The sequence below is a fragment of the Vicugna pacos genome, unplaced genomic scaffold (assembly GCF_048564905.1).
Source record: "Vicugna pacos unplaced genomic scaffold, VicPac4 scaffold_19, whole genome shotgun sequence".
Classification (NCBI taxonomy): Eukaryota; Metazoa; Chordata; class Mammalia; order Artiodactyla; family Camelidae; genus Vicugna; species Vicugna pacos.
In genome coordinates this window covers 13,702,489-13,725,415 of record NW_027328740.1, presented here as the reverse complement: position 1 = coordinate 13,725,415, position 22,927 = coordinate 13,702,489, and the positions used below count along the sequence as shown (strand labels likewise).

Below are 22,927 nucleotides of genomic sequence, written 5' to 3'. Positions count from 1 at the left end.
GCCGCCTCAGCCCCTTCAGCCGGCACCGCATCCTCAACCGCCACAGCCGCCCTCCCAGCCCCCTCAGCCGGCACCGCAACCGCCGCCGCTTCAGCCCCTTAATCCGGCACTGCAGCTGCCGCCGGCTCAGCCCCTTCAGCCGGCACCGCAGCCTCTACCGCCACCGCCGCCCGCCCAGCCCCCTCAGCCGGCACCGCAGCCGCTGCCGCCTCGGCCCCCTCAGCCGGTACCTCCACTGCTGCCGCCTCGGCCCCCTCAGCCGGCACCGCAGCCGCCGAACCCCCAGCCCCCTCACGCGGCACCGCAACCGCCGCCGGCTCAGCGCCTTCAGCCGGCACTGCAGCCTCTACCGCCACCGCGGACCGCCCAGCCCCCTCAACCTCCATCGCCGCCCGCCCAGCCCCCTCAGCTGGCACCGCAGCCTCAACCGCCATCGCCGCCCTCCCAGCCCCCTCAGCCGGCACCGCAACCGCCGCCGCTTCAGCCCCTTCAGCCGGCACTGCAGCTGCCGCCGCCTCAGCCCCTTCAGCCGGCACCGCAGCCTCTACCGGCACCGCCGCCCGCCCAGCCCCCTCAGCCGGCACTGCAGCCGCCGCCGCCTCGGCCCCCTCAGCCGGAACAGCCGCCTCAGCAGGTAACGCCGCCGATGCCGCCTCAGCCCCTTCAGCCGGCACCGCAGCCGCCGCCGCCTCGGCCCCATCAGCCGGAACAGCCGCCTCAGCCGGTAACGCCGCCGATGCCGCCTCAGCCCCTTCAGCCGGCACCGCAGCCTCTACCGCCACCGCCGCCCGCCCAGGCCCCTCAGCCGGCACCGCAGCCGCCGCCGCCTCGGACCCCTCAGCCGGCACCGCAGCCGCCGAACCTCCAGCCCCCTCACCCGGCACCGCAGGCGCCACCGCTTCAGCCGGTACCGGCGCCGATGCCGCCTCAGCAGGCACGGCCGCCGCCTCCGTCTCAGCCCCTTCAGCCGGCACCGCAGCCTCTACCGCCACCGCCGCCCGCCCAGCCCCCTCAGCTGGCACCGCAGCCGCCGCCGCTTCAGCCGGGACCGCCGCCGATGCCGCCTCAGCCCCCTCAGCCGGCACTGCAGCCGCCGCCGCCTCGGCCCCCTCAGCCGGAACAGCCGCCTCAGCAGGTAACGCCGCCGATGCCGCCTCAGCCCCTTCAGCCGGCACCGCAGCCTCTACCGCCACCGCCGCCCGCCCAGCCCCCTCAGCCGGCACCGCAGCCGCCGCCGCCTCGGACCCCTCAGCCTGCACCGCAGCCGCCGAACCTCCAGCCCCCTCACCCGGCACCGCAGCCGCCACCGCTTCAGCCGGTACCGGCGCCGATGCCGCCTCAGCAGGCACGGCCGCCGACGCCGTTTCAGCCCCTTCAGCCGGCATCGCAGCCGCCGCCCGCCCAGCCCCCTCAGCCGGCACCGCAGCCGCCGACCCCCCAGCCCCCTCAGCCGGAACAGCCGCCTCAGCCGGTAACGCCGGCGATGCCGCCTCAGCCCCTTCAGCCGGCACCGCAGCCGCCGCCGCCTCGGCCCCTTCAGACGGCACCGCAGCCTCTACCGGCACCGCCGCCCGCCCAGCACCCTCAGCTGACACCGAAGCCGCTGCCGCTTCAGCCGGTACCGGCGCCGATGCCGCCTCAGCAGGCACGGCCGCCGACGCCGTCTCAGCCCCTTCAGCCGGCATCGCAGCCTCAACCGCCATCGACGCCCTCCCAGCCCCCTCAGCCGGCACCGCAACCGCCGCCGCTTCAACCCCTTCAGCCGGCACTGCAGCTGCCGCCGCCTCAGCCCCTTCAGCCGGCACCGCAGCCGCCGCCGCCTCGGCCCCCTCAGCCGGAACAGCCGCCTCAGCCGGTAAGGCCGCCGATGCCGCCTCAGCCCCTTCAGCCGGCACCGCCGCCGACGCCGTCTCAGCCCTTTCAGCCGGCACCGCAGCCTCTACCGCCACCGCCGCCCGCCCAGCCCCCTCAGCTGGCACCGCAGCCGCCGCCGCTTCAGCCGGGACCGCCGCCGATGCCGCCTCAGCAGGCACGGCCGCCGACGCCGTTTCAGCCCCTTCAGCCGGCATCGCAGCCGCCGCCCGCCCAGCCCCCTCAGCCGGCACCGCAGCCGCCGACCCCCCAGCCCCCTCAGCCGGAACAGCCGCCTCAGCCGGTAACGCCGGCGATGCCGCCTCAGCCCCTTCAGCCGGCACCGCAGCCGCCGCCGCCTCGGCCCCTTCAGACGGCACCGCAGCCTCTACCGGCACCGCCGCCCGCCCAGCACCCTCAGCTGACACCGAAGCCGCTGCCGCTTCAGCCGGTACCGGCGCCGATGCCGCCTCAGCAGGCACGGCCGCCGATGCCGCCTCAGCCCCTTCAGCCGGCACCGCAGCCTCTACCGCCACCGCCGCCCGCCCAGCCCCCTCAGCCGGCACCGCAGCCGCCGAACCTCCAGCCCCCTCACCAGGCACCGCAGCCGCCGCCGCTTCAGCCGGGACCGCCGCCGATGCCGCCTCAGCCCCCTCAGCCGGCACTGCAGCCGCCGCCGCCTCGGCCCCCTCAGCCGGAACAGCCGCCTCAGCAGGTAACGCCGCCGATGCCGCCTCAGCCCCTTCAGCCGGCACCGCAGCCGCCGCCGCCTCGGCCCCATCAGCCGGAACAGCCGCCTCAGCCGGTAACGCCGCCGATGCCGCCTCAGCCCCTTCAGCCGGCACCGCAGCCTCTACCGCCACCGCCGCCCGCCCAGGCCCCTCAGCCGGCACCGCAGCCGCCGCCGCCTCGGACCCCTCAGCCGGCACCGCAGCCGCCGAACCTCCAGCCCCCTCACCCGGCACCGCAGGCGCCACCGCTTCAGCCGGTACCGGCGCCGATGCCGCCTCAGCAGCCACGGCCGCCGCCTCCGTCTCAGCCCCTTCAGCCGGCACCGCAGCCTCTACCGCCACCGCCGCCCGCCCAGCCCCCTCAGCTGGCACCGCAGCCGCCGCCGCTTCAGCCGGGACCGCCGCCGATGCCGCCTCAGCCCCCTCAGCCGGCACTGCAGCCGCCGCCGCCTCGGCCCCCTCAGCCGGAACAGCCGCCTCAGCAGGTAACGCCGCCGATGCCGCCTCAGCCCCTTCAGCCGGCACCGCAGCCTCTACCGCCACCGCCGCCCGCCCAGCCCCCTCAGCCGGCACCGCAGCCGCCGAACCTCCAGCCCCCTCACCAGGCACCGCAGCCGCCGCCGCTTCAGCCGGTACCCGCCGCCGATGCCGCCTCAGCCCCCTCAGCCGGCACTGAAGCCGCCGCCGCCTCGGCCCCCTCAGCCGGCATCGCAGCCTCAACCGCCACCGCCGCCCGCCCAGCCCCCTCAGCCGGCACCGCAGCTGCCGCCGCCTCGGACCCCTCAGCCTGCACCGCAGCCGCCGAACCTCCAGCCCCCTCACCCGGCACCGCAGCCGCCACCGCTTCAGCCGGTACCGGCGCCGATGCCGCCTCAGCAGGCACGGCCGCCGACGCCGTTTCAGCCCCTTCAGCCGGCATCGCAGCCGCCGCCCGCCCAGCCCCTTCAGCCGGCACCGCAGCCGCCGCCGCCTCGGCCCCTTCAGACGGCACCGCAGCCTCTACCGGCACCGCCGCCCGCCCAGCACCCTCAGCTGACACCGAAGCCGCTGCCGCTTCAGCCGGTACCGGCGCCGATGCCGCCTCAGCAGGCACGGCCGCCGACGCCGTCTCAGCCCCTTCAGCCGGCATCGCAGCCTCAACCGCCATCGACGCCCTCCCAGCCCCCTCAGCCGGCACCGCAACCGCCGCCGCTTCAACCCCTTCAGCCGGCACTGCAGCTGCCGCCGCCTCAGCCCCTTCAGCCGGCACCGCAGCCGCCGCCGCCTCGGCCCCCTCAGCCGGAACAGCCGCCTCAGCCGGTAAGGCCGCCGATGCCGCCTCAGCCCCTTCAGCCGGCACCGCCGCCGACGCCGTCTCAGCCCTTTCAGCCGGCACCGCAGCCTCTACCGCCACCGCCGCCCGCCCAGCCCCCTCAGCTGGCACCGCAGCCGCCGCCGCTTCAGCCGGGACCGCCGCCGATGCCGCCTCAGCAGGCACGGCCGCCGACGCCGTTTCAGCCCCTTCAGCCGGCATCGCAGCCGCCGCCCGCCCAGCCCCCTCAGCCGGCACCGCAGCCGCCGACCCCCCAGCCCCCTCAGCCGGAACAGCCGCCTCAGCCGGTAACGCCGGCGATGCCGCCTCAGCCCCTTCAGCCGGCACCGCAGCCGCCGCCGCCTCGGCCCCTTCAGACGGCACCGCAGCCTCTACCGGCACCGCCGCCCGCCCAGCACCCTCAGCTGACACCGAAGCCGCTGCCGCTTCAGCCGGTACCGGCGCCGATGCCGCCTCAGCAGGCACGGCCGCCGACGCCGTCTCAGCCCCTTCAGCCGGCATCGCAGCCTCAACCGCCATCGACGCCCTCCCAGCCCCCTCAGCCGGCACCGCAACCGCCGCCGCTTCAACCCCTTCAGCCGGCACTGCAGCTGCCGCCGCCTCAGCCCCTTCAGCCGGCACCGCAGCCGCCGCCGCCTCGGCCCCCTCAGCCGGAACAGCCGCCTCAGCCGGTAAGGCCGCCGATGCCGCCTCAGCCCCTTCAGCCGGCACCGCCGCCGACGCCGTCTCAGCCCTTTCAGCCGGCACCGCAGCCTCTACCGCCACCGCCGCCCGCCCAGCCCCCTCAGCTGGCACCGCAGCCGCCGCCGCTTCAGCCGGGACCGCCGCCGATGCCGCCTCAGCCCCCTCAGCCGGCACTGCAGCCGCCGCCGCCTCGGCCCCCTCAGCCGGAACAGCCGCCTCAGCAGGTAACGCCGCCGATGCCGCCTCAGCCCCTTCAGCCGGCACCGCAGCCTCTACCGCCACCGCCGCCCGCCCAGCTGTGGGTCAGGAGCCGCTGCACAGATGGTGAGTCCCTGCGGGCCCCTCCCCAGCCCTGCGCGGGTCTCCGTCCCTCCCTCGGCCTCCCACGAAGGCCCCGAAGCGGTCCGGGCCCCACGCCTCTGCTTTCCCGGCTGCGAAACTCGGGAAGGAACAGGGCTGTGTTGTGATCGGGGGCCGCGCGTCCTGTTTGGCTTTCTCTGAGCCACTCCCCACCCCTCTCCTCCTCTGGGCCAGGTGTAACATTTTGTCTTCCCTTTTCAACTGACGGTTTAAAACAGTGTTTCAGATAACTGTCAAAACACTGTACATGCAAAATACTAGGTTAACTTAAGGGAAGGAGTAGGAGAGAAGGGGGAAAGGAGCGAAGTTCACCGATCACTTCTGCGGGGGAGGGTTAAGTGGTCACAGTGGTGAACGCGTAACTGCTACATGGCCCAGTGCGCTTACCATCATAGTCGTTACTGTTACTAACCCCAGACAGTTCTGGTATTAAGGAGGCATGACCACAGAACATGTGCTCATTGAGCTTAATTTTACACAAACAGTAAGTTTTCCACGGAATCAAGACAGGCAGTAAACGCCAGCTGCAGAGGACAGCTTGTGCAGGGCTGGGAAAGAGCATGGCATGATCAGAACTTTAGTTTGACTGGCTTGAAATGTAGAGGGAAAGGGAAACTTCACACTGATGAATCAGAGAGGAGATAGCTGTTTTTTATTAAACTAAAATGGTTGAATGAGCCTTGTTGATTAATGATTTGCCTTAGCAATTTGAATTTGGATTCTGCAAGTATTTTATAAGTTCTGTAAGAAGCTTGTTTTAAAATTTCAGAACTCTTAAGGTATTAGAAGTTCAGTTTTATTTTATAAGAATTTTTAAAAAGTGTTTATTTAACTCAATTAGAACAGAGTTCCTTTAACATAGGAGACTTTATTATCTCATGTATTAATACCCTCTAGAGGTACACAATGAAAAATGTGATTTATAAACAGATACATACAGACACAAGGAAAACAGAGCATGTAGCTTCAGTAACAGTTTAAGAGAAAAGTCAGAAACAGAAATCTTCCCTGGTCAAAATACCAAAAAAAAGCACCTGGGGCTTATATCCCTTAATTGATTTGAGCTCTAAATGGACAAATACACATTTTTTTTTTAAAAAAAAATTGCTAAAAACAAGATTCTTTTTCATGTTGAGTAATAATTTTGGAGTTTAAATAAATACCAACAATAGAGCTATGAGGGAGGAAAAATATAAAATACTGATTTTTTTATTTGATTTCACCGTAAGGTGCATTCTTAAATACATAGGAGACAACTGTCATGATTTGCACAACTCGCTTGCAAATAGTTCAACAGTATTAACAATGATTGAATTTAGGTGGTGGGCATATGGGAATTTATCATCTTATTAAACAGTTTTCTGTACTTCTGAGACTTACAATAAAACATTGGAAGGAACCTGTTAGACATAATGCTCTATGTGAAGTAATTTGTTCCCTTTGTGAAATTCTAGGAAGGTTAAAATGCATGTTCATAACTTCAAGAAAGTCACAAGCATTTATGATGTAATCAGAACTACCTGAGGATCTGTGAAACTTGGTGAGTTGGTGAATTTTTTAAAATGTCTTAAAACATTTTGTTTTTACAAAGATTACAGGAGTAAGAGAAGGTAAATCTTAATCAACTCTTAATATTTTTTTCCTGGTTGATGTGATATAATTAAATGTGGGGAAAAAAAGGTAAATTCTAAAAGGAGACAGTACCTTGATGTTTTCTATGGAGGAAACTCAAGCAGGAGGAAGTTTAATTTAAAAACATAAATTACTGCTCTTTATAATGCATTCTAAGTTGTCATTCTTTTGAATGCCTTCCTTTCCAGACAGATGTGTTATTCTGGGAGATCATCAGGACTTCTGGGTATTTGGAGGTATTGACCTAACCAGTGGAACTGCTGATTTATAAGAAGTTGTCCAGAATTTTGGAAAACTGATTAGTAGAGGTAAATAATGTTTCCATGGCAAGTGATGACAGAAAGTGACTTCAGTGAATTTTCCTTTGTTTTTAGGCAGATGTACCTAACCATGTATGTTAACAATGATTTCAAGCTGAAGACTGAGAAGAACTGCCATTTTTGCCAGCTGGGATGCAGAAAAATTTGGACTTCTGGGTTCCACAAATGGGCTGAGGTAACTAAGACAGTAAACATATCTTCTTGGTCAACATGTATCTCAGGGTAATCACAGATGTGTTCCATTACCTGATACTGTTTTAAATTGGATAAAAACAGGAAAATTTAAGAAATAGAGTTTGTTTTTGCTTTTACATCAGTTTGGCAAAACAGAACAACCTCTTAATTACTAAGCACAAACCAATTTTTTCATTATTTTTAAAATATTTTAGTTTCTATTTATATTGGTTTTGTGATAAGTAAGTAAAATCTGTAAGCTCAGAAAATAGTCAAACCTAGGAAACTACTTCTGACAAGTGAATTAGCCTATTGAAAATCTGATTTAGATCCTTGGCATTAATTTTCAAGTTTTTACACTTTCCTTGGATTTCTTCTATCCAGGAAAACAACATGCTCTTTTTAGATGACTATACTCTGATTATAGTCTCTCCTTTATGGATTCAACACTAAATTGTAACCATAGGTATATTTTACCATTTACAAAAGTGCCTGGTTGGGGAGTGTAATACAATGATTTTGTAAATTGAATTACTCTAAAATTTCAAGGATTTATTTTTAATTCAATTATGATTAATTTTCATTTGTCACTGGCTCTTAATGCTTTATTTTAAAGTGTCTCTCATAGACCCCCTTCTTTCATCTTCTTCCCTTATGCTCTCTGTCCAGTAACTCTAAGTTCTTACATGTTCAAGGTAGGCTTGTGTATTTTTTTAAAGGCAGGCGCACCAAAAAGCACTTTCCTGTGACTATCCTCTGTTTTGTTCATTTATGAGTCCAAATTTTATAGAATTGATTTAAAGAATGTCATATCTTTCTTATTATTGTGAATGGTTTTTAAAATGCTTTCCTTCTGACTCATTTCTGCATACTTTAAAATAATAATATGAATCAAATAAGTATGGGAATAAAATCACATTTACTTGTATCACATTTGATTCCATTTATATGGCAAAGTCTTATTATTATGTTGTTGTTATGAACATGCATTTCATAATACACTTATTTAGATGAATCAGAGCTTATTCATTAAGGTCATTTACTTTTAGAAATATGTAATTTCTTGTGAACACATGTATATAGAAATACATGTGTCTTTTTATAATTTAAGCAGCTTAAAATACAGATAAAATAAATCCAAGATACAAGATAATATGCCTTGCATTAATTTAAATTCATGTGAGTTAAAAGACAATTTGAATATTGTTTCCCATTTTCTACTAGCTTCTTGATCATATTCAGCAGCACATTTACCTTTACATATAATTAAGGAATCTTTTTTATTTCTACTGTAGCTCTGTCATAATGGATACTCTGCCGCAGAATCAGCTGTCATCTATCCCATGTGGTCAAGCGCAGAGGTGAGAATTCTCATTTGTGGGATGACCACTCACAGCTTTAAATGTTTTTACTGTAACTGCTTTTATAAGGTAGCAAGCTAGAGAGAGAGAGAAACAGAGAGAAGAAAAGAGTTCTCTCTGCATATTCCCATGTTGTGTGATGGCATTAGTCTTCTTCTGCTGTATTTTTCTAGAATGTGTGTGCGTGTGTGCATGTATGTGTGAGAAATGTCTTGTCTTTGTCCTAATAGCCACTCTTCTCTCCCTCGAGTTTTTTTCTCTATCCTCCCCTCCTATATTTTTCTTTTTCATCAATATCTTCTCTTTCAAAAAATTCTTGATAAATCAAATTTCCAACTTCCTCACTTTTAATATGGTAAAGTTACTTGGATCCCCAACATCAAGGGATCTCATACTTTAATGTCTGTAAGGATTTCCAGAGACACCTTTTAAAAATACAGATTTCCAGGCCTTACTTTGAGCAGTCCTCTTCCAGTAGATCCAGGGTGAGGCTGAGCATCTCCGAGCCTTCCCCCTTCATATTATGGTGCAGGGGATCAGGGGCAGTTTTCCTCTGGGTCTCCCTGCTGTTGCTATGAACAGCGGCTACAGCATCACTAATATTTTTCTTTCTTGTTTTAATTGCATTAATATTATCAACCAGTTAATAGCATTTTCTTAAAATTATGGTCAAAAGCATAGGTGTTTGATTTATAATGGTATCTGCAAACCACTCTTTTACTGAATTAATTTGTTTTGCTTGTATTTCCAAAATTGTAAACGCTGTGAGTTAAGTGACTGCTTTGCTTCAACTACAGGAGAATGTGAAAACACTCCAGGAGAGAGAGGTTGCATATATCAATGCAGACTCATACACAGAAGGTAAATTTTATTTCAGATTGTCATTAAATAGTATACCAGTATTTAAGTCTATAAACTCCAACTCATAAACTAGGATTATCCTCTTTCTATGAGATGCCTCAATAATACCTCCATTTCTCCATTTTACCAGAGAGAACATTATTATGATTCAAATGAATCAATATGATTCATAACTAAGCTATTGATCCTAATTTCTTTAGTATATTTACCATTTGCCTATCTTGGATTACTACTTAAAACTTTAGTACTTTTGACATTCTTCCTGTGGAGCTATTTTTAAAAGTTGGGCTAAAATATTTCATACAGAAATAGTTCCTGTATGTATTGGAACAACTCTGAAATAAGCACCCACTACAAACTTCCTTTTGACCCTGACATGTGGCATGTGCATCTGTAGGCTTTCATCGTATTATGGTTATTTCTAGGTAAGTGTCACAGGACACATGTTAGTTACTGACATGCTCTAGTCTAAAGTCTTCATATTGAATTGAATGAATGAATAAAAACATGAACATTATGGCCTTACCACTTCCTTTGCCAAAGACCCCTAGGTACTGCTGCCGTAATGAGCAATGACCCTTACTTTTACTGCAGGAGCTGCAGCCTTAGCAGCAGAGTCCGCCTCTGCAGTCTCCTATCCTGAGTGTGTGCTGCAGCCTCTCTGGCTCCTGAATAGTTATTTCCACCTTGTGTTTTAGTTTTAGCCAGACTGTCTGCCTGTCTATTTATCTCCCTACCTATCTGTCTATTCTAAAATTTTATTTATTTCTTTTTACTGAAGTACATTTGATTTGTAATATTAGTTTCACGTGTACAGCAAAGTTACTCAGTTATATACATATACATATATATATACATATACATATACATATACATATACATTGTTTTTAGATTCTTTTCCATTATAGGTTATTATAAGATACTGAATATAATTCCCTGTACTATACAGTAGGTCCTTGTTGGTTATCTGTTTCATATATAATAGTGTATATCTGTTAATCCTGAACTCCTAACATATCTCTTCCCTTCCCCCTTTCCCCTTGGGTAACCATAGTTTCTTTTCTATGTCATGAGTCTATTTCTGGTTTGTAAATAAGTTCATTTGTATCATTTTTTTGTTTGTTTACATTCCACATATAAGTGATAGAATGTGATATTTGCCTTTCTCTGTCTGACATACTTCACTGAATATGATAATCTGTAAGGTCCACCCTATTTTTAATTCTCCAGGAATGATGCCTTGAATTTGAAATCTGTTATATATTGTTTATAATTAGAAAATAAAGTTAGAATTAAATACAGGTTTGTAGTCCATTTGGAGGTATTAAAATTCTCTCTTATTTATTTTGCAGGCAATTATACTCTCAGAGTTGACTGTACACCCCTTCTTTTCCTGTTGGTATATAAACTGACAAAAGAGGTATGTAAATAGATCTGTTGTAATGATTTCTGATGAGTAGATAAATCAATAACTTTTGTTTTCTAAATTACTAATATTTAAACTGGTGACAGACATAGCTGATTTGTATAAACAAGAAATCAGAACGAGCTTTAATACACTACTTATGTGACATAACTATGAGAACAGTAGTGCTAGTCTCTGTTCTAATAATAGTTCCTAATAATTGTATACATTTGTTAAAATGTGCAGGGTCTATTGTTTCATGGGGCAGAGTCTCTTTGATATAACAGAAAGAATACTGAGCTGGGTTGGGGAAGCCTTGGCTGTGAAGATTGCCTTGGCTATTCATTCATTCATTCATTTATTCATTCAGGAAGTATTTATTGTGTGGTTACTATGTATCAGGTCCTATGAAAGGAACTCTAGCAGCAAAAGTGATAAAAGGACAAGGTTACTGAATCCAAATACTTTGTAATCTAGAGAGGCCACAGACCTGTAAATGAGGACTCATACTTCACTTGAATATTGGATACTATATACAGTGGAGGACAGTTGCAGAAGAGAGAAGTTAAAATCCTAGGGTAGCTGGTGAGGTTGGAAAGCATTAGAAGGTGTTTAGAGAAGGATTAGTGGTTAGGCTGTAAAATGGAAGGATGTGAAAGTGGGGAGAATGTTTCTCCTCAGAGGACACAGGACCTAATAAAGATGTGGATGTGTGAAAGAACATTTCCTGACCTCTGGGTAATGCAATATAACCTCAATGTAAGGTGTTGGTGAAAAAGCTGGTAAGAAACGGGGCCTGACACATAGGCCTAAATGTTCATAAATCTGGTGATGGTGAAATTAAAGAATCTTTAACAAGGTTGTACATTATCATTTTTATTCATTAGAAAAATTACTCTGTATCAGTGCAGTGAATACGTTAAGCTGTAGTAAGTCTAAAAGCAAAATGGAAATAATTCCACATACTTGTTTAGCACACAGGAATTTATAAATACTAGTTATTGATGTAAAAACTACTCTGAAAATGCTACTGCACTCTGAATCTCTAAAAATTATGTGATCTACTCATTGAGTATATTTGTGCTTCATTTAAATAACCCCCCATTATAGAATTTAACTGTAGAAATGTTTCTTTCAAGTAGGTATCACTTAGATGACAGTGGGAAGTAGATGTCACATCTCTGTGGTCCTGTTTCCCAATCGCCCTTCATCTTGCCCTGTCCTTTTCACTGTTAGTGTCTTTAACATCTCATCCTCCCAAGTGAGCATCCTCCCATGCCCATCACAACGCCCACCATACTGGGAAGCTTAGGTCCTTGATCCTTTTATTGAAATGTCCCATAAAAACATCTAAAAGCACGCTGAAAAGACAGCCCTTGTTGGGGAATCCTTCTCATGAGATACATTTACTCTCTGTCCTACAGAGGAGGCTCCTGCCTTTATAGGAGGGGTAGTAAGAATTTTAGGGCCAAGAAGGAGAAGCTTAGGTCTATCCCCTTTGTACATTTATTTAATAAGTATTAAATGTGTAAGTGGTTACCATAGTGACAGTATAAATCAAACATAGTTTCTGCTATTAGTGTGTTACCTGTGTAGCCAGGACAGACTATGATCAAGAATTTTCAAATCCAAGATAGAGATTAAAATCACCAAAGGGTATACAGATAAAAGTGTGGGAAGCAAAAAATAAGTATCTTAGTTTATTATTTTACATGTTGGAATTAAACAGCCTGCTTAATGGGAAATTGCAAATTTTTTTCCATTCTAAAGCCTCTTTTACATTAATTTGAATTTAATTTTCATGCCACTTTAGATACAATATATTTGACTTTCAGAGTTTTTGTTTTAGGTAGTTTTTTAACAGTTTAACTGGGAAATTAAAATGTGTATTTAGAAGTTACATTATCAGGATGAACTAATTAATTGTCCAGAAGAGAAGAGTGAGATTTTATAATCTTGTTTGATTTGATTGTCAGTGGAAGAATCAGACATCATTCATCTGGAGAAATGCTATTGGTTGCTGAGGGCTCAATCCTGAACTGGATGATTTGATTTAGAGACATTTGGCCCATTGGCTTCACCACCAATTCGTCCATCTCTGAGTGAAGGTGGGAATCCTTCTATTTTCTACAAATGTTCTTTGCTAAACACCTGAGCCTTGTTCCACCTTTGGAGCCTTGTGTAAGTCGGTTTACCTTTCTGCACTTGAATATTCTCATATATAAAATCAGTTTGACCAAGACAATCATAATGAAAGTGTGCTCCAGTGTGGTGCCTCAGCATCTGGTGCAGGGTCAGGGTGGTGGACACTGAATAGGCAAAGCTCTAGCTTCCACACATGACCCCACCTCTTCCTCAGCTGAGGAGTGTCTATTGTATTTCTTTTATATAGAAGAAGGTTCCACTGCTGTATACTTCCCCCACCCTTAAAAAATTAAGAAACCACTAGACCATCTCTAAGGTCCCCACTTAGCTCTAAACTTTTCACTACTATATATATATATATATATATATATATACTTTAAATGAGGTTTACAAGGAGCAGTTGTGGGTGATAATCACAAAAACTGTATTTGAAATCTGAAAGCTTGGGTTCTTCTTCTGATTCAGACCTTTTTAAAAAAAATTTCTTACTTTTAGCAAGTCATTTAACTACTTCTTACCTTCAATTTTCTGCTCTTTGAGGGCACAGAATTAGATTCTTGAAATAGACAGTCTGTATTCTTCAGGTTTCTAGTGTGTTTTAGAAATATTTATTTGTTAGGGGAGCTAGAACAGACAGGGTTTCCACTTCAGCAGTGCAGTTATGTTTTTACCTTTTTATAATTAGAGATTGAGAAATCATTTCATTTGAAAATAAAATGATTCCATTTATTTTTTAGGAAAAGTTTAAAAACCACAGGATTAGATTATAAATTGCCCTTTATTTCTGAAATTTAATATATTTAGTTATACAGATTAAGTGGTACAATGAAGACTGCAGTACAGAATTTCTGTCTCTTATAATATAGTGTGTTAGTTTTCTTTGCTTCATGAAGGAGCTGTATGAATCTCATTAATAACAACACAGTATATCTTTGATAGAGTTCAACTTTTCTTCATCTTTTTTCCTTTTTCTTCTTAGTCTTTCCAAATTAGGATAATTGTGGTCTCTGACATTTTTCCAGTTAAATTTTTAAAATACATTTTTATTTTTTACATTCTACAATCACTTTTGACTTTTGGAATTAATATAAGATAGAGACAGGTATGCAGACAAAACCAAACACTAAATGATAGTATTTTCTTCTAGGAAGTTAAATGTTGGTTATAATTATGCCAGGGGGTGGGGGAAAAACTTCCTAAGACAGTGGAAACTACTGATAACTTTTAAAAACTAAATCAGTTTATGCGAGTCATGCCTCCTTTCATAGGCATGTCATTATTAACAGAAAGTTTGTTGGCTGTGATTTATTCTGTCTGTGTTCCTATTTTACAGGTTTATTTAATGCTTTTGGTGAAAATCATGACAGCCACATAGATTTTAAGGAGATATCCTGTGGGCTATCAGCTTGTTGCAGAGGACCTCTGGCTGAAAGACAGAAATGTAAGTGTGTTAAACATCACAAAATTTGGAAGCTATACAGAGAAAAAAATTAGCATCCATTCATGTAAAAAATCATCTGATTAAGGCTTGAATTTTCATCCCTTTTGCAAATAGCAATCTCTTGCTAAGGTTTTACTGACGTCAGTGTAAAGGTTCAATCATCTATTCTTTTTTACTGTGGAGTAATTTAAGATCTTTGTTATTAATAATGGTTGATTTTCCAGATAAATGTACAATTCATGATAAATGAACTACATCAGTCATGATGTGTTTGAAAATGTTAAGCATATAGAAAATATTTTCTGGTAGTCTATATAGAAAATTTGTCTTAACTTGAATTTCAACTTATTTTCTATCACTGTGTATATTGATATTTTATTAGCAAAATTAAATTTATGATAAAACAATTTTATTAAATACTAAATTTATCTTTTAAACCTATCTAAAATATTATGGCATAATTTATAAGCATATTACATTCCTAAATCTTAACCATATTTGTTTAGGAAAATGCAGCAGTTTACATTTAATTGGAACCTAATTCTTACATATTCACTAGGGTCATTATCTCTGCATCTTTCTAAAATACAGCTTCACAAATACTGCATATTTTGGGTATGATACTTAATAGTTCAATATTCTTTAGTAATGTTGTACTGTGATGCACTCAGTTAACTTAATAGCATAATTATTACATGGGTGTGTGAAGTAGATAATTATTTAATCTTAAAAATTTAGATTTCTTTTATCTTCCCTGATAGTATACCATTACTCTAACCTGGCTTTGTGATAGATTATTTGTTCACATTAAAGTTCTGGTATTAAAGAGGCTGAAGTCTTTGTTTCTCAATTGAGGTTGTTGTCTTACATTTTTTTTTAATTTATTTTTTTGCCAGTGGACTAGTGGAAGTTAACCAAATAGACTAACTAGCAATTTTGCTGATATTGATGTTAATTAGCAAAGTGCTGATATTTTGGATTTTTAGCTTGTTGTATATAAACTTCATTGAAGAATTGAAATTGTTCTTAGGCAAAAATATTGGGTGCACATTAATTACATTGGAGAGGCAAAATCTTTATACAGTCATCTCTCATTATCTGCTGAGAATTGGTTCTGAGACCCCCTCAGATACCAAGTCCATGGATGCTCATGTCCTTATGTAAAATGGCATAGTATTTGCATATAATCTATGCACATCCTCTTGTATACTTTAAATCATCTCTAGATTACTTTTAGTACCTAATACAATGTAATTATTTGTAAATACAATGTAAATGATATGTGAATAGTTGTCAGTGCATAGCAAATTCAAGTTTTGCTTTTGAGAACTTTCTGGGAAAATTTATATATATATATATATATATATATATATATATATATATATATATATATATATATATATACACACATATACATATATACTTTTGATCTATTGTTTATACCTGTGAATGCAGAACCAATGGATACGGGGAGCTGACTGTACCAGCTTTTTGTTGATTCTTAATGTAGATGGAATATTTTCAGCATTGTAAGAATCAACTCTGAAGTGATCAGTTATAAATATTAGAAATTAATTTAAAAACTTGAATTACCTTCTCAAAATCTGTGAGATATTGTATAGTAACTTGGCCCTTCTTTTTCAGTTTGCAAGAAATTTAACTTTAGATTTAGATGAAGGATAGAGTTCTCTAAGCTGGCTAATTATATAAGGAGAGAGACTTGTGAAGTGTACAGGAATTCCTACAAGTTCAAAGGACTTTAATGACACAATCTCCTCCAAATAAGAACTTAATCCAGAATGTAGTTGTTTGAGGAACTAAGTAATTTCACTAGGGCAGGTTGTAATAAAATGTATTATACTTCAGAATATTAAAGTAATTTTCCTCCATAAGAGTTTCTTTTCTTTAGTTTGCTTCAAGGTATTTGATGTTGATGGTGATGGAGTTCTCTGTAGGGTTGAACTGAGAGACACGTGGTTGCACAGAGGTCTGGAAGGACAACTGCACCGATGATACCCTGGTAAAGTCTGATTGTATACATCTTCTTGCATGTAAACTTCCAACAGGAACATAGAGTGAAGAATTTTTTAAAAGAGGTTGAGAAAAAGATTTCTTACTACTTCTAGGTTCTATATTATGCTACTCAAAATATTCATAGCCAAAGATGCAAAATTGGGAAGAGAATTTACCTTAGAAAATTTAATAAACTGAATGTATTATGTAAAAAAAAAATGAAACCACTGGAAAATTGTCATAAATTTTTAAGGTAAACAAGCAATCTATTTCTGGAATTAAAAAAAAACAAAACTTGACCGAAAAAATATTTTATACTTCAGCTACTGTCTAATAAAAATGATACCTTCTCTTTCCTAACTACTGATTTGGGTTTCTGGTTTTAAAGGAATTACTTGTGGATCTATCCAACATTGTAGAGACACATAGAATGCACATGACACCACAAAGGTGAGTCTAGCAGAGACTAATTTATTCTTTTCTAAAAATACATTATATTCTGAATTGGTATACATACGTTACATATACATACTTGAATCTCTTCTGCATCATCCCTGCTAAATGCTTATTTGGACCTGTGGTTACAATAACTCCAAGTTGTCCCTAAGGAAAGCCCATTCGACCTTTAAACAACTCCATTAAGTGTTATTTACATAAAAACATTATATTTTATAAGCTAGGCATTTTGTAAAAATTAAGTAGAGACAGCCCTTGCCATCTGTAGTTTATAATCTTTACTTCTCCCAGTTTAATACATTATGGTAAGACAAAACTTATATTGAGCAAAAGAAGCCACAATAAAAGAACACATTGTACAATTTAATTTATATGAAGTTCTAGAACAGAGACAGAACTAATGTTAATAAGTGTTACAATAGTGATTTTGGAGATGTGTGAGTTAACTGAGAAGGAGCATAGGATATCTGGGATGATGGAAATTATTTTTCATCTTAATCTGGGTGGTGTATATAGTTTTTAAATTTTTTTTTCAATAATATTGGTGAGGGTCTGTCCTAAGTTCTTTAATAGCAGCCAGAATAAGTGTATAATAGCAGAAACAAGCATGTACTTTACAAAGAATAAAGCCTTGAATTTTTTTAGTTTCAAAACATTTATTAAAGATATTATAATAGGTTTGCCTTAATGTCTATGTATCCCTGTGAAACTGAAGATAATCCATATATGTGAGACACATATGAGTTAATTTGACCCTTTCTATTCAAATGTTGACATGTACCAAGTTGCAAATGGTAGGATGTAGACCATAGTGGCCTTACACAGGCTTAGAAAAATAAGTAACATTTTTTTCAATCACAAATCCACAAGAAATCATCATAGTCTTATTAACTGACACTCAATAGAAATAAATAATAGAAATGAATTTTTCAGGGCTTGATCTTTGTTTGGCAATTCAGATAACCGTCTTCATTTACTTTTCTGCCCAAAACTAAGGTAGCCATTTCTATTTGGTATATATGAAAACAGAAACACAGGAAAGTTTCTATTAGGAAATACCTTATGTAGAGATACAATTTCCATCGCCTTTCTTCTGGGTGTTTGATAAGTATGGAGGTTATCATTGCTGTCTATTTTTATATAAGACCGAGTTTCTTCTTATGGCTGTACTTTTGAACATTAAAAAAAAAGATCATTTAGCTGCTCCATCTCCGTGTAACCATAATAATGAAATGGTAAAAATTTAGAATAGATTTTGGACCTTTCAACCAAACCTATTACCCATATTCACTGGTGACTAGACGGTGACAATATTACCCATTATTTTGTACCATTACATTGGTGTTAATATACTTCAATGGAAGTTGCATCATGAAAGCCATTAATCACCATCACAGTGCTTTAAAATCTTTTCTTGTAATAAATGGTAATATATATTGAATGAATACATGAATATCATTAATAGTAAATATTATTAAATATCTTTAAATAATAAATCATTAGATAATAAAAATATAATTAAGTAATAAACGCTAAGAACATTATTATTCATCTAGGATTGTTAAGGTGATTGTTCAAAACATGAAGTAAGAAGCATTTGGTTATATTTTTGCCTGCCAAGAAATATTGTCTACTGTATATAAATGTAATTTTTGGTACACTTTGACACCAAAAAAAAAAAAATACTGCTTTACTCAATTTGTGAAAGTAATGTTACATTTTATTTTGAGGAAATGTTAATATAGATACTCATTTATTATATATATTTAGTTCTTTTAAATCTCTTAAGAAGTCTAATAATATTGCCAGATGTTTTAAAGATCTTAGAAAATTGTTAGGGTCAAAGGGCATAATCCAAAGAGTTTGGAAAAATGCTTTCAAAGTTAGTAAATAGTCCTTTTTCTCTACCCAGAACCTTTTGTGGGTTCTGTTAGTAAACTTCACCTTGAACCAGAAGATACTGTGAGTTATTTCCCAGGTCTTACTGGAGGAAGATTTTTGGTGATAAATTGCCCACGTTATGAGTGACTACTTCAGAGTTTGGTTACTTTTGAACTTATTCTTGCTGGCCTACTTTCGGATGAATACACAGCATCTACATTAAATCATTAGTTTTCTTTCAGACAAATGACCATTGCAAGTTTAATAAAACAAATTTAATTCAAATAATATAAGAAAATGAAGATTTAAGATATTCTTAAATATTGTTTCTCTTTCAGAATGGCCATCTTAACTCTAGAAGAATATCAGATCTGGAGTGTGAAAAATGTTCTTGCCAATGAGTTTTTGAATCTACTTTTCCAGGTATGTTTAAGGTAAATGACAGAGACCGAGGGCAGTGGTACCAGTAGTTCTACATCTTTTCCATTATGTAGTAGTTAGACAACTAGACTACAAAACCATATATTGTCAAAAGAACTGCATTAACCTGTACACCACCAGCAGATGGTAAGTTAGAGCGTGCGTGCTTCTTAGAGTCACAATGTGCATGATAGGAAAGTAGAGTATAGCTGATAATGTTTATCTTAATAACTCATGATAGAGCAGATTGTAGACACATAGCAAAGCATTTAAAATGTAAAAGCCATTATAATTTGCTATTTTTCTTTACTTTTTTTTTAAGACCCTCCCTAACAAGTAAGGCAGTGTGGACAGAGACATAGATCATAAGTTGGCAGCTGTAAATTTTTCACAAAGTATACCATCTTTCCAGTTAGGAGGTTATTTTAGATGCAGAGCTGTTTCTTAATTTTCTTTCTTTCTTTCTTTTTTTCTTTTTTGTAATTTAATTCTTTAGAAGGTCCAATAAAGATTGAAGGAGAAAGGAGGAAAGAAAAGCTGTCAGGGGTGAACATGAAATCATAAAACTTGCCAGATTTTAAGTATTTTTCCAGTTAAAGTAGTTCTCTTTGCTCCAATTTAAAGAAACAACTTATAGTTTCCCATTTTTCATAATTCTTCAAAAATATATGTTGATTTAATAGTATTTTACAGGGGGGAGGGGTGTGAGTAGGGACAGACTGGATGTTCAAGATTTGTAAATACTGACAGGTATATATAGAATAGATAAACAAGCTTATACTGTATAGCACAGGGAAATATATTCAAGAATTTGTAGTAGCTCATGGTGAAAAAATATGAAAACAAATATACGTATATTCATAAAGGACTGAAAAATTGTGCTGTACACCAGAAATTGACACAACATTGTAAATGGACTATAACTCAGTTAAAAAATAAAAGATATAACTGTTAGAACACTATAAAAAAAGTAGTATTTTAGATTTTTTTTTATTTTATTCTCCTTTTCTTATAAAAGCACCCCTATGAAGATCAATAAGGCTTGATATCTTCATATCTATCATGATCCTCCATTGTGAATACAGAGTAACCTGCCTGTGGCACAGCTATGTTAGAATAAATGAAAATTGAACTCTTCCTGACAGCTAATATCTAATGTATATTTAAAGCATATGAAATCTGATAAGCCTGTGATGCCCATTTAAATCAATCAGTTGCTCCACTGTCAGTTATCTGCCAGGATCTAAGTTGATATGTCTTTATAAAATATAAATACATATAAAAATAATATAAACCTACTATAAACAGAAATGACTTGGTTAGTAATATGAAAATTGAGCAGCTATTTTTATCTCATTTAAAATGATGCCCTCAATTACTTTAAGTTATCATTAATTATATAGATATTTTGACCACTGAAGTTTGTGTCTGAGTCATGTTGCAGCTCTTACATAGCAAAGCATTTTGAACTTTTATATTGCCTTTCCTATTTTCTCATGCTTATCAGGGACTTGCATAGGCACTATTTTTTCTATGACTCTATAAACAGATGTATGCCTGAAATTTTCTTTTGTGTCTCAGGGTTTCTAGCATTATATTACTGACAGATTTTTTATTGGTTAGCAATCTAATTTTTTTCTTGGCATATATAGTCCTTTCAGTCCTTTCAAATATATATATATATATAGTCAGTTTTCAATTTTGTGTCAATTTCTGGTGTGCAGCACAATGCTTCAGTCATACATGAACATACATATATTCATTTTCATACTCTTTTTCACCATAAGTTACTACAAAACTTTATTGGATATAGTTCCCTGTGCTATACAGTATGAACTTGTTTATAATTTGGGAGTTTGAGATTTCCAGGTACTAAATATTAACATTACATTTTATGATGCTCACTTTATCCCATATTCAGACATGCTTTTAAAACTTTATTTTCACTTAATATATAAGCAAGCAGGCTTACTCTAAATTGTTTTATTTTCTGTCTGTTTCTAAAATAGAATTAGCTAATAAATTCACTGATAAAAGCTTGAATTATACTTTTATTTTATTTGCCAAGATCCCACTCCTGGCTGACCATTTTGGGTATTTAAGTATAAAGTAAGTAAATGTCAGTAGAATTAGGAAACCATTCCTGTGGTAATATTATTTTCAGTCCTTTCAAATAAACTCAGTGCCCAATATTTTGCAGAGGAAGCATTCTAAACATGACCAGGATCTTCTATCTTATACGTTTGTCAGAAAGTATCAAATGTTAAACAGTTTGATAAACAGAATAGTGCACCACACTGACCCCTACCTATATCCATGTTCTAATCCTGAAATCTGTGAATATGTTATTTTACATGGCAAAGGGTATTTTGCAGATGTATCAGGTTAAGGACTCTGAGACAGGGAGATTAGCCTGGATTATCTACATGGGCCTGGTCTAACAACAGGAGTCCTTAAAAATTGAAAATCTTTCCCAGATGTGGTCAGAAAGATATGACTTTGGAAGAAGGATTAGAAAGCTGTAAAGCTGTTAGCTTTGAAGATAGAGGAAGGGTCATGGGTAAAGAAATGTGGGTGAACACTAGAAGCCGGAAAAGACAAGGAAATATATTCTTCCTTTGACTTACAGAAGGGCATACAGCCCTGCTGACATCTTGATTTTTAGCCAAGTGATACCTGTTCCTGACTTGACCTACAGAATCATAAAATAATAAGTTTGTGTTGCTTTAAGCTGCAAAATTTGTGATAATTTGTAACAGCAGTGATAAAAATAAGTATAGGGGAGGTAATCCAAATTTATGGATTGGAGGGTTCAACATTTTAAAGATGTCAGTTCCCCTTCAACTGATTCAAAGATTTATATGTGCACATCAAAATCCCCAAAACTTAATTGTTGTTACTGTTTCTTTGTAGAACTTGACAAGCTGATTCTAAATACATAGAGAAGCTTGAAGAGCCAACAATAGCCAAGCTGATATTAAAGAACAATGTTAAAGAACTTATTATAAAACAATATTAAGTCTATGTGATAACTACCTAAAGTTAGACATATAGACCAATGGAACAGTATTGAATTAAACCCTGTACCATACATGAACAGTAATTTTAGATAGATTATAAATCTAATAAATTTGAAACAAAAAGCAAAGCATCTGGGGGAGGGTAAAGCTCAGGTGGAATGTGTGCTTAGCATGCATAAGGTCTTGGGTTCAACTCCCAGTACCTCCATTAAAATAAATAACCTAATCCCCCACCAAAATAAAGCATCTAGAAAATAGTGTAGGAGATATTTTAATGACTTTGAAGCGGCAAAGAGTTCTTAAACAGGACACAGCACTAAACATAAAAGAAGAGTTTTAAGTTGGACTTCAGTAAAATTAAGAATTATTTTTATCAAGAGATACCATTAAGAAAGTGAAAAGCCACATGGTGCGAAAATATATTTGCTATATCTATATCCACCAAAAGACTTGTATCTAGGGCATATAGAGAACAAAAACCAGTGGAGAAAAAGGCAAAACCTCAATATTAAAATGTGCAAAAAAATTGAACAGGTGCTTCACACACAAAAAGAAAAATCCAAATAAGCTATGAAAAGTGGCTGAGCTCGTTAGTAATAATAAAAATACGTACTAAAACCACACTTGGAACACCATTAGACATCCACTAGAATAGTTAGTTGTTAAGTGATATGAAGCATTGGTGAGGGTAACATGCAATGGGGACTCTTACACATGGCGAGTGGGAATATAAATTCTTACAAATAATTTGAAAGTAGGCTTTTTGAATGAAAGTTATATATGTATATGTGTGTGTGTGTATATATGTACACACACACACATATACATACATACAAACACACACTCCCTGTGTACCCTTC

General features: G+C 42.5%; 1 protein-coding gene across 1 annotated transcript; it reads left to right on the top strand.

Annotated features, from left to right (window-relative positions):
• The first annotated feature begins 508 nt into the window (after window positions 1-508).
• LOC140693501 (uncharacterized) lies at window positions 509-22,325 on the top strand. The gene is made up of 12 exons (XM_072957323.1): window positions 509-4,902; window positions 6,393-6,478; window positions 6,945-7,065; window positions 8,360-8,425; window positions 9,223-9,286; window positions 10,639-10,706; window positions 12,668-12,799; window positions 14,170-14,277; window positions 16,187-16,297; window positions 16,679-16,740; window positions 18,966-19,050; window positions 21,961-22,325. Exons 1-2 carry the CDS (start codon window positions 647-649, stop codon window positions 6,460-6,462), a joined length of 4,326 nt encoding a protein of 1,441 aa, XP_072813424.1. The 5' UTR covers window positions 509-646; the 3' UTR covers window positions 6,463-6,478; window positions 6,945-7,065; window positions 8,360-8,425; window positions 9,223-9,286; window positions 10,639-10,706; window positions 12,668-12,799; window positions 14,170-14,277; window positions 16,187-16,297; window positions 16,679-16,740; window positions 18,966-19,050; window positions 21,961-22,325.
• The last annotated feature ends 602 nt before the right edge of the window (window positions 22,326-22,927 follow it).

What these genes read in the sequence shown, in the direction of transcription:
- LOC140693501 (XM_072957323.1), top strand. Translation starts at nt 647, where the DNA reads ATGCCGCCTCAGCCCCTTCAGCCGGCACCGCAGCCGCCGCCGCCTCGG. An exon ending in CAGGAGCCGCTGCACAGATG is followed by an intron (nt 4,903 to 6,392) that starts GTGAGTCCCTGC and finishes GTGAAATTCTAG; the next exon opens with GAAGGTTAAAATGCATGTTC.